This window comes from Balaenoptera ricei, chromosome 10 (assembly GCF_028023285.1).
Source record: "Balaenoptera ricei isolate mBalRic1 chromosome 10, mBalRic1.hap2, whole genome shotgun sequence".
In the NCBI taxonomy this organism is placed as follows: Eukaryota; Metazoa; Chordata; class Mammalia; order Artiodactyla; family Balaenopteridae; genus Balaenoptera; species Balaenoptera ricei.
Genome location: NC_082648.1, coordinates 523,290 through 535,464, shown reverse-complemented (window position 1 = coordinate 535,464; position 12,175 = coordinate 523,290). Strand labels below are relative to the sequence as shown.

The 12,175-nt window shown below is 46.8% G+C and overlaps 1 protein-coding gene across 2 annotated transcripts in view; it reads left to right on the top strand.

Annotated features, from left to right (window-relative positions):
• LOC132372869 (chromatin remodeling regulator CECR2) overlaps positions 1 to 12,175 on the top strand; it is a 152,498-nt gene that overhangs the window by 102,140 nt on the left and 38,183 nt on the right. For both annotated transcript variants that reach the window (XM_059935005.1, XM_059935004.1), the window contains exons 5-7: positions 265 to 369; positions 3,044 to 3,093; positions 3,917 to 4,086. In XM_059935005.1, the coding sequence (XP_059790988.1) occupies positions 265 to 369; positions 3,044 to 3,093; positions 3,917 to 4,086 (325 nt within the window). The remainder of the gene's footprint in view (positions 1 to 264; positions 370 to 3,043; positions 3,094 to 3,916; positions 4,087 to 12,175) is intronic.

Below are 12,175 nucleotides of genomic sequence, written 5' to 3'. Positions count from 1 at the left end.
TCCCCAGATGTCCCGGTTGCTGGGCCCTTTGCTGTTAGCGAAGCCTGAGGCCTCACTCAGATGTTCATGTGGGAGATGTTGTTTTCCTTCGTTCCACGTTTTAACAATGGAAAATGGGAGGTCACCCTGCTCTTTCCCTGTAATTGCTGCCTTTGTTCCTTTTTAGTAACCTCATGGGCAGAAACACTGATCACTAGCTTATAAATCATATGTAACGCATCAGTCCTATGACAGAACATTTCTATTTAACGTACTATTTCTTAGGGAAAGTGAAGGACAAAAAAATGTCTCAAGTGTTCCTGGGAAAACAGGAAAAAGAAGAGGAAGACCCCCCAAACGGAAAAAACTGCAGGAGGAAACTCTAGTGAGGTGCGTAAATCTTGTTAGTCTGTGTAGGTCCCTAACCCGAACCCTTTCGCTGGAGGGACTTGCCTGCATCCTGCTTTCTGTGCCTCGGGGGGGACATGGGCCCTGCGTCACTGTCCTCGGGGGCCTCCTGCCTGGCCCCTTGCTTTCACTGGACAGTGGGGACTCTGACAGTGGACGACACCAAGAACCGCGCCCGCCTGCAGGAAGTGCCCTGAAAGTCCCATCCCTACACCACGCGTTTCTTCACAGGAGTGTGGAGAGACTTAATACTGTATATGAGTTTAGGAGTTAATTCTTCCCTGGTAAGGAGATTTTAGTAGTAAACATGCTTTGTTCTATGTAGAATACAATTTCCTACAATAAAGAAAAGGTAAGACTTTAAACATTTTTATAGTGTTTATTTCATATTTAATTTTAGCAAAGAAAAAGATTCTCTTATGGTTGGGAAATTGTATTATTACTATTTTTTGGCCGCACTGCGCGGCATGTGGGATCTTAGTTCCCCAACCAGGGATCGAACTCGCATCCCGTGCAGTGGAAGTGCGGAGTCTTAACCAGTGGACCATCAGGGCAGTCCCAGGAAATTTTATTTTCATATGTCATTGCCTTTTAGGAATTCCCACCATGTGAATCTCAATATAAGAGTTTTCAGAATCTGACCTGTTCTGTGTAGAAATACTTTTTTTCCTTTTACTTGAGGATCAGATCTATCATTATTCACTTTTGGAAGTTAGGTCATAGTCTTAAAAATTCTAATAACACAGAAGCTGCTTCATCCTTCGGCGTTTTAGAACTACTTAAGTAACCTAAATGCCTGAAGTGGACCAGATTTCACCGTGCTGCTTATTAACTACTAAGAAATATTTTTAAGAATCAGATTATGAATAAATCAATCGGAATTTGATTTTTTTGTTACAACAGTCAGTGTTCCACTTAACTTTCCAGAAATTTTGACTACAGATTGCAGCTTTCCTCCCACCAGTATTTGTGAGAAATGTTCTTATAATCATGTTTTATACACAAGGCATCTGTTTCTGGATTTTGTTAGCGATCTACACCTCCTGATACATTCAGAAATCTGTTCTGTACTATCTCAGTTTCCCTGTGAGTCCCAACAATTAAAGTGCCTTAGTGGTGGGGCTGTAGTCATTTTAAGAAGCATATGTGTGCTTGTGCTACCCTCTGCTGGTGATTTTATTCTTTAGAGTTCTGTATCCAATACAGTATTTAAGTATTTTTAAATTAAATAAAATTTTGTGAAATCTAAAAAGTAAAACTAGTGAATATAATAAAACAGAAACAGACTCATAGAAACAGAGAACAAACTAGTGGTGACCAGCAGGGAGAGGGATGGGGGAGGGGCAAGATAGGGGATTAAGAGGTACAAACTACTACGTAAAATAAATAAACTATAGGGATATACTCTACAACACAGGGAGTATAGCCAATATTTTATAATAACTATAAATGGAGTATAGTCTTTAAAAATTGTGAATCATTGTGTTGTACATCTAAAACTATACCTCCGTTTTTTAAAGAATGATGAAAAACAAATGTAGACAATAAGATATGTGTAGAAGGGGGGAAAAAAGTAAAGAGAAAGGGCAGCCCCTAAAACCATTTTTTTTTAAATTTATTTATTTATATTTATTTTTGGCTGTGTTGGGTCTTCGTTTCTGTGCGAGGGCTTTCTCCAGTTGCGATGAGCGGGGGCCACTCTTCATTGCGGTGCGCGGGCCTCTCACCGCCGCGGCCTCTCTTGTGGCGGAGCACAGGCTCCAGACGCGCAGGCTCAGTAGTTGTGGCTCACGGGCTCAGTCGCTCCGCGGCATGTGGGATCCTCCCAGACCAGGGCTCGAACCCGCGTCCCCTGCATTAGCAGGCAGATTCTCAACCACTGTGCCACCAGGGAAGCCCTGACAAATTATTTTTAAAAAATAATAAATAAAATTTAAAGTGTGGTTCCTCAGTCACACCTGACATACTTCAGCTGAGCAGGCACTCATGGCCCGTGGCTGCCTCGTTGGACAGTGACAGTACAGGACATTTTCCTTCTCCCGGGAGGCTGTTCGGGGCGGTGCTGGGTTAGGTGGTTGAAAACAGACCAGAAAATCCAGAGAATGTCCTTCATGATTCAGGGAGACTTAACACTGTCAGGCTGATGAGCACATTTGTATTTTATAATTTAATTCCAGCATCCCTGTGAGGTGGGCATTACTAATAGCCCCATTTTACAGGGAAGTTCAGTGACTTTTCTGAGGTCACATGGTAGGTGGTGGCAAGCCTTGAATAGAGGTGGCCTGGCCTCAGAACCTATGTTCTTCACTCCAGCCTGCTGTGAGGGCCAATTCAATACGCCTCGCCTGCAGTGCCACCCTCAGTGCAGTCCGGGAAGAAGCCCTTTTCTTGGCATTTACCTGTGGACACTGAACTTCTCCTTTCCTGTGTTCCCGTGTATCCGTCTTTCCCCTCTGCACCAGCACACCGGCCTCCCCGCCCGTGTTCATTTATTCCATAGCCAGCCTCCCTCCCTACACACACACACACACACACACACACACACACACACACTCACTCTCCTGGTAGTAAGTCAGTTGTGTCTACCTTACAGGGGAGCACAACAGTTTTGGACATGCCTTTGTTTTAATTGGTGCCTCTTTTTCCTGTGTTTCAGTGAAAAGCAGGAAGAAAACTCCTTAGCATCTGAGCCGCAGACAAGAAATGGTAATGGCCTTTGTTGGGGTCAGAAGGGATTGTATGAACATGATTGACTTGTGTCCTTTTCCAGAGTCGAGTGCAGAGCGTTAAGACTATTACAGTAGCCTCTGACTAGCCTCCTCACCCTTCACACATCGTCTCCCTGTGCCCATCTCTCCCCCTGACAGATAGCTTGAGATCAGGACCAGGTCTTTTCACTTGGGCCCCCTTACCCAGGCCCAGCAGAATAGGCACCCAACGTTGGAGTGAATGAGCAGCTTCTCCGAGAGCTTTCTTTTAATGTATTGGGTTGGCCAAAAAGTTTGTTCGGTTAGTGAATACGTTCAGTAAAGTTCTTGGTGAAAATGAAAAATGTGTCTTATTTTTACTTAAAACTGAACGAACTTTTTGGCCAACCCAGTAAAATGCTTTACTACATAAGGAAGTGTACTGGGTTCCTACCTAGACTTCGGTTCTGTGATCCAAATTGTATAAATTTGGGGAGAAATAGCAATTTAGAGTATCTCAGTGCAACAAGCAAGACTGCAAATGCTCAATCAAAACCATTTTTGTAGAAAAGTAAATACATTAAAGCATTTCTAGTATATGAGAATCTATCATGAATGTTACAATAGTTATATTTGTATTGCCTTTACACATTCTTATCTCTTAGTTGTAAACAGTGATAGTAACAGGAAAATCAGAAGTACACAGCATCAACCTTAAAAGGTAATGGGCCCCCCATTTTTCTGATTACCTGGCTTTGATCATAACCCAGGGTCCAACTGAAAGTGAAGATAGAAACAGGTGTCATGGGATCTGTTTACTGAGCCACCCCTTTCTCTTCTAGGGTCCCAGGGGCCAGGCCAAGGCTCCTGGTGGCTCCTGTGCCAGACAGAAGAGGAGTGGAGACAGGTCACCGAGAGTTTCCGGGAGAGGACCTCCCTGCGAGAGCGGCAGCTCTACAAGCTCCTCAGCGAGGACTTCCTGCCCGAGATCTGCAGCATGATTGCCCAGAAGGTGTGCAGACAGGGTCCCTGTCCTCCGTGTGTGGCGTCAAGCTGCTCTGGTAAAGGGTTCCTTCATTAGAGGTTTGAGCACCCTCCACTCCACGCTCTCCTGCCGCTGGTCCAGCCTTCCTCTTTCTTCATCTGGGGCATTCAAATGGGACCTTGTGCCCCACTCTCCTTCACTGTGGGCCGTGTGATGTAATCCTCGTGCCGCTACCCGTCCTCACCGCTCTTCACCCTTGGGGGCCAGCTCTCCTTCTTCCCAGCGTCCCCTGGGAACCACCCCCCGAGCCCCAGCTGTGTCTCTGCAGAGCGCCCTGTGGGTACCTCTCCCTGTACATAGACTGCTGCCTTTTTTTTTTTTTTCTTTCCTTTTTAAAAAAAGATCATCTTCTGGTCTGTCTCCCTCTAACAGCAGGCTCTGAAGGTGCTTTTCTCTGTGGCTCTAGTGCCGGCTCCCCGCGGCTGCCCCCTCTGACTGCAGGGCACTGAATCCTGGCTTCGTCCTGCACCCCGCCTGCCCCCGCCTGTTGCAAGGCTCTCAGAAGCCCCACTTGGGGGCCTTGTGTCTGTGAGCTCTCCCCTGCCTCTCCCAAGCGAGGGTGTCCTCCCCCAGTGCACTTCCCGACTTCATTTCATTGGGAGCTGTCTGAGCAACTCCGGATCAGGGGCCATGTCTTCCCCATCATTGTAACCCCACAGGTGACCTCCTGGACGCCCGTTCTGTGGCGGATGCCTGACAAGCATCCGGTTTCCATAAATCTGATGCTCCTGATTCTTAATACTTGTTAATAGAAGACAGAAAAATGCGAGCACTGCCCCTGACACCGGAGGAGAAAGTGTTTATAAACTCTTGCTGCAGCACCCGCAGGGAGGGACACAGTGACAGATACATTGCTTGATTTGTCGTGACTCCAATGATATTTGTAACCAGTGAGCAGGTTGGTGCTTTGGGGTGAACTTTAGAAAGTCACGGAATTGCATTTTCATGGGTGAGCATCTCCCCATCGACGTCCTCAATCCCGTTGACTATGATTACACTTGGATCTTGTCCTCCGCAGCACACTGTGACCATTTTTCCAGGACTTGAAATATGTAATCTAGTTTTCTTAAAGTAGCTATTAAATAGAGATGGTTTTTTATAACTTTACATAACCTTGTATATGACTTTATTGATATGATTAATGACAGCACCTTAAATCATCTGTAAGGCATGTACCTAACCTGCTTAAACTTTCTTTTATAATTTGTCTTTTTAACTGCAATATTCAACCTCAGACTTTTGAATAGTGTAACTAAGGGAAAAAACTTACAAGCATAAAACAGATGGTTTTGATACAGAAAATTTCAGGAGTTGATTCTTTGCAAGAGAAGAAAAAATTAAGGTAAACCTTAAATTTCAAGAACCATGAAATTAGAAGCTGAAAAAAGAAATAATAGATTTGATATTTTGAAAGCTATACAGTGCTGTAAATTTGCAAGCTTTAGTGAAATGGGGTGTTGATTTCCCCAAAAAAACCCCAGAATCTAAATTATGCAACCAGAAACCTTAGCAGACCAGTAATTAGGGAAGAAGAGTTTTCACAAAAGCATCCCATCAAAAGCTCCAGAATCATTTAGATTTATTCACAGGTAAAATTTTCTAAACCTTTACGAAAAGATAATTTCCACACAGTTCAAAAATGAAAAAAGAAGTGGCTTGGCTACTGTGTCCAATGAGATATAGTTATCTTAGTGCCCCATTCCTGATGAATTTAAATACGCTCTTCATTCAGTGATATAAATGTCAAGTCTTTAAAAGTGCACTAACAAACAAAGACTGTTTGCTCATCGAAAGAATAATAACTCATAGCCCATCAGGGTTACGTGGCACGTGTGATACGGGAACGCTGTCTTGGAAGTCTTGTGTGTGTGACGTCGGTAGGAGGCAGAACTTCAGAGCGCCCCGTCTAGGGGAGTAGAATTGCACTCAGCGAAGTCTGTTGCTTAGCGCTCACTGCTGTGCTGGCTCCCGACGTCCTGCGTGGGCGTCACCTGGGCCGCGCTAGACGCCGGATCCCGCCCTGCTCTCGTCCCAGCCTGGCAGGATGGCTGGAAGTGGTTCTGTTGCTCTGTGATTCATTCCTATGCCTGCTAAAGGTTAGCAGTTACTGGCCACAGCAGCAGAACAGGTGCTGCTGTGAATCTGACTATGCTTGTGCAGAATTGATGAGAAAGAAGAAGGTACAGAACTGTGAGTACATGTATCTCTTCACATCTTGAGTAAGGATGCCAGACCTCTCTGTTTCTTGAAGGAAAGTTTAGATGTCAGTAGTCACCAAGATAAATTGAGGTTTGTTTTCGCCTTAGCCAAGTCCCAGCATAACAGAGCTCTCCTCCAGAATACCCGGTGAACGTAGATATTGCGGGTGGGGGCAGTGGGGTGACTGCACTGCCTTGTCCTGGCACAGAGGCCAGACATCAGGAGCACCCTCGGGGGGGGGGGGTCTTCATTCGAGAGGCCACCCACGGGAAATGACAACCTGCGAGCTGGGCATCCTGCTGATGTTTTCACAGACCTGTGTGTGTCCGTTGTACTCGTTACTGAATTTACACAATTAAATATTATGAAACAAAATAAGGGCATAAAATTTTCTATAAAAAGTTTTTATTAAACAAAAACATTAAAGATGAGTTGCTTCTGAAAGGTTGACTGTCAAGTTAGGATAAAATAGTAAAAGATGAAAGGAAAAAAATTCATTACAATCTTATGGTTTCGGTATTTGGATTGCAAGTATCGTTAACATCTTACTTGCGATTATGAAAACAAAACTGGAAGGGCAGATAAAGGTTTAAGAGGGTGATTATTAGGAGGGAATCTCCGGGAACCCCCTCAGTGGGCCTGCATCATATGATCGGTGAATGGCAGTACATTTTTGTACATTAAGTTAAAACACACACACTGTGTAGATTCTTCCTTTGACAGTGACTGTGTGAACCTACCAGTACCCATCCAAGTTATACTGGCCGAAAGGGGTCTGTTCTAGTAATACACACACCGATGATTTGAATGTGAAATGGAAATCACATGCCAGTAAAACAGAATAGACACTGTTACAGATTACAGTGCAACATGACAGGCGCAGAGCCACAGGGTCTGGGAGGCTGCGCGTCATGAGCTTTCCTCTAGGACCCCCCGGAGGTGTGGCGCCGCCCTCTTCTAGCTGCCCATTTGGGTGAGCTTCCTGATAGCTCTGAAGTTCAATTTTCTTATTAGTAAAATGAAGTGCTGTAACTTCCCAGTTTCTGTGGGAAGGACCATTGTCCAGTACCTGGCCTAGTACTTAGCGATGGATTGACACTTGGTCCCTCCATTGTTTCTGGCGGCTTGTAACTGGTGAGGAATTTTGATAGAAAACTAAATCCACATTTCTTACCAAAATAATTGCAAGTCTACAGAGAGGCAAAGCTGATGGGATAACTCATGGAGGTATGATAGTCCTGTAAACTTTGAAATAATGAAAGAACCATCCCACAAGGACTCAGAGGCAAAGAATATACAAATCAATTTTCACTGCAAAGTAAAGGAGCTGTTACAGTGGAGGATTACTGGACTGAATGTCAATATTATGACATAGTATGAGTGTGTTTCATGTTTGGTAATTGCAATCATTGTTGCTTTGGTTGTGGTCATCCATGTACAATGCTTGGTGTCAGTCTATTTATCTCTTGTAAAAATAAAATACAGTGTGTGTGTGTGTGTGTGTGTGGAAAAAAAAAAAAAAAAAAGAAAGAACCAGAAGGTAAGGCCGCTTTGACCACATGAAAGTTAAACTTTTATGGCAAGATTAAAGTCAAGGGGGTGTAGACTAGTGAAAGCATTTTAGCTAAGGTTACAGACAGTGATAGTCAGGTGTGTTATACACATCAGGTCTTTAACAGATAAATTGATAAGTCACATAGAAGATGGTTGTGAGGACAGGGAAACCGCCGCGCTGTCTGGCCCCAGCGCCTGCCTCACTCGGCAGAGGTGGAGGTGGCCCCCTGGCCCCTTTGCTGTTGGTCCCCTGAGAGAGCTCGTGGCCTGAGGGCTCTTCCCCTGGGCCTGAACTTCCGAAGGAGTCGCTCATAGGCACATTTGAGGAGTTGCTGCAGTAGCTTTTGGGGTAAAGGGGGTCGTGCCGTGCCCCCTTTGACAGTGGGGTTTCATCTGTACTGAGGCTGGTCATTCTCATAATGGAAAAGCTTTCTAGATTCCCCCATCTCAGCAGATCTCCTGCCGTTCTGTGGTTCATTTGGGTTGCATAAACCACCACTTAGTGGCATTAGCGCCACTGAGCTTTTTCCGTCCTTTGTTGCTTTACCTCGTTGATGCCACAAGTCTCAAGCTTTTCAGTTAAGTGGTGCCAGACACACGTACACGATGCTGATGTGACGCTGCAGGGCGTATTCACCTCACCTGCACAGCCCTTGCTTCCCATTTCTTAATACGAGGCTATGACGGTGAGGCTCTGGGGCGCAGTCCACAGAATTCCAACGCTGACGTTGGCCTTCTTTGAAGTTCCCTGTAACGGCCGCTGCCGAGCCTCTGACATCATCTGGGGCTCTAACACCCCCAGGAAGCTCTTCGGTCCCTCGTGGCTGAGTCTGTCGTCTCTCGTCCTCCTACCTATTCCAGCCTCACTGGCCATAGAACTGCCTTTAAAGGAGAGCTGCCCTCCGGCTGCTCAGGATCCGCCTTTGAGAGCCATTCCCGGCAACCAAAGGTGATAAAACATGGCTTTCCCTTGGGAATCTGAAACAAAACTTGTTAACAATGTTTAAACCGTTCAGGGAGTTTGACACATGGTATCTCTGAGCTTTATTGAGCGTTTTTAAGTGAATAAGCTGCGTGGGGCCTTGTAGAGCTGAGTGTCATTTTTGCTGACTGGCCTGGGGTGCCACGGGCCCTCGTTTAGGTGGAGCCTCACCTGGCCCTTCCAGGCCTCTCTCGACTGGTGGCAGCAGCAGCACCAGCAGCAGCTGAGGACACCCTCACCCCCCTTGTCCTCGCTCTTCCTCACTTGTAACTAACTGCAGGGAAGGCGTCCACAGAGGACACGGGCAGGATTGCAGCCTGGGCGGGGGTCTGACCCCCTGTCCGTCAAGTCCACTGAGCAGTAGGTGAGTGTGTGAGAGCGAGCAGAGAGAAAAGAGTGTCCCGTTTTATTTCGTGTACTCCTTCTATCCCAAATTCTTTATTTACCTTGATTTCATTTTTAAAACCTCAAGCCTTTATTCAGTATTCTTTTACATAAGCTACATTTCTAGAAAGAGAAGGCATTGTAAAAATAAGACATAAGTTGACTGTTTGGCTCCCCTAATCTCCGGGGATGATACTCACATCGTTATTTACTGTCATTCCGAGGAGAATGATGCGTTCCATAACAGACACACGTGTAGTAGGAATGCAAGAGGCAAAGATGGAAGGAGCTGGGGCTGAGTTGGAGCAGCAGAACCGTGTCACCTGAGCCCTGCAGGGTGGCTGAGGTTTTGACGGTGGCAGTGCGGGCAGAGGGTCGAGGCAAGCAGAAGTACAGAGGCAGGGTCGTGTGCAGTGCAGTCGGAGAGCGTGTGTGCTGAGTCGTGGCTGGTGTGTGAGATGTGTTGTGACTCAGTGGCGGTTGGGCTGGAACAGTCAGACTTTGGAGTCCCCTGGCCGTCCCCTGCTTGTTTGTCCATGGGAGGCAGTGGTCGGAGGCTATGTCGTTCGATTGTTGTTTCAGGAAGGTACATCTTTGGTTAGACCCCATCAGGAAGAACTGCAAAGTGAGCAAGTAGCTGTAGGGTCCCTGCTCTGGGACCGTGGGCCTAGAGGGGAGGATGGCCTCTGGGGGGAGCGTTTCACTAGAGGATGATAGGAATGAAGGTCGAGTTGCAAGTGAGTAAAAGAGGAGTTATTGGTCAGAGTGGTATTTGTCCTCTGGAGAAGTCTGGCCATGAAAGAAAACAAAGGAATAGTGACAAAGTGCAGAGGAAGCAGCACTGAGGAGAGCTCTCGGCATTTCAGGTCCCGTTTCCTTAGTTGGAGCAGGCCGTCCACGGGCTCTCGGTGCTCCCTGTGTGGTAGGGGCGCTCGCGTTTCCCTGGCGGAGACGCAGACTGGGAGGGGCAGGGCAGGAGTTGAGACAGTGTTTGGTGAAGACATGCTTCGGGGCGAGCGGCCCCCGGGAGCCACCTCTGTTTGGGGACTTCTGTTCTGTGACATGGTGCAGCATCACAGTGGTAAGAAGGGACAAAGCTGCTGTTTGTATTTACTGAAATGTAAAAGTGGGCAGATGGGGGCGGAATGAGGCCCAAGGGACCTGAACTGCAGGGGGGGATGTTTGATGACAGGGGTTGGACGGGGGAGGGGGGCGCGGGCAGGAGTGAGGGGGCACCCCCCGCCTCCCCTGCTGCCCAGTTCCCAGACTCGCTCCACTTTCTAATGCCTTGTCTCCTTTTAGCATCCATCCCATTGGCTGTTCAAGCAGTTAGTGGTCAGAGCACGTTTCCCCTGGAGGCCGTGTCTGGCTGGCTTGTGACAGTGTGGACCCTCTGTGGCCTCGCAGCCTCGCGATCGTTGATGTGACTGCAGGATTGTGTGTTCAGGGACCTGGCCATTAACCGAGTACATCCTACCTTGATCCCCGAAAGGGGAAAAGCTCATTTATAAATTTCTATATTTCCAGTATATTTGGACTTATCCTCTGTGTCTTTTTTCTTCAGCTCGTAAGTATGTCTGTACCAGGAGGTAAACTGAGGCGGTCCTGTTCTGCCTGATTTGCAGGTCTCCCCAGTCCCTTCTTCCCTCGAGGCCCTGGTTGGAGGTGGCCTCGGTCAGGCTGTCCAGCCATAGTTCTCAACTGGTTTTCTGCCTCATTCCCCTTGACGGGCTCTCGCTGCCTTTGTATCTGGACAGTTACCACCTCCTTGAAAGCCTTCCCGTTTTCTGCTCACTGCCCTGGGCTGAGTCCTAAATGCCCTAGTTTACATCTGGTTGCAGAGTAATCTGAATACAGATAGGCAGCTTCTTCACTGCTGCCAGCAAAAGCCTAGCTTCAAACACTCAAGTTTTAGGTTATTTGCAGCGTTGTTTGTTTATTCTGCTCTTTGGTCTTAGATACAAGTAACCATGGTACTGAAGAGACTCTTGATGTCGGTTACAGTGCTGAACCTCCTGGAGAAAGCCTTCAGTGTGGCATGAGTTTTGTGCTTTTGTTTAAACAGCAGAAAGTCTTCAGGTCTTTAATGGCTTACAGGCAGGGTTTCTGGTCACCCAGGAGTCCAATCTTAGTGCCTCAGAAAGTCTTTTAATTATGACTCCTGGGGAAATACCAGCGAAGGGACACTGTCTCCCTGACCTCCTGGACTGTTTTTGTCAGGAGACTCTGGACATGGCATTGCCAGGGAGCTCGGGTCCCATGTGTGCTGGGGATGGGTGGGGGGCATGGACGGGGAGTCCTGGGCTCAGCTTCAGCCAGATTCTGTTTGTAATTGTTGAGAGGATTTCAAAGTGCTGTTTCTAATTAGCTTCTCATTGAAACCCTGTCCCGGTCCCACAGGCCTCTTCTCTGCACAGCATTAAACACAGCCCTGCCCCGTCTGCAGCTGACCCCTTCTAAAGAAAAAAGTTGCAATGCAAAACAGTGTAAGATTTCTTTTTTAACTGCTAGTTTTTTGTTTTGGTTTTTGTTGACTCGACTGTATGTACTTGTTCTTTAAACTACTGAAGTTTAAACTGTTGAACTGCCACAGGTGTCTTCAGGTCATAAGTCCCGTCCACTGCTGAAAAGTAGCACGGAAATTTAAAACAGACTCTTGGTGCACCACGTACATATTTTTTCCCAAATGTGTGTGATACAATTTATATAAAATGGTAATTGTTCAGAATTCACATCAGATGGGAACTGCTGAAATTATAACACGTTACGATGAAGGAGAAAGGGGCATGAGAAATTGTGAGGCAAAGAGGTATCTCACTTAAGCAGAGGTGTTTTTATGCCAGCAGGCAACCCAGGGTGGGGGCAGTCTGGAGAAAGCAGTTGGGGACCAGGCAGGGATTGAAACCCCGGAGAAGGGCCACTGTGGGCAGGGGCGGT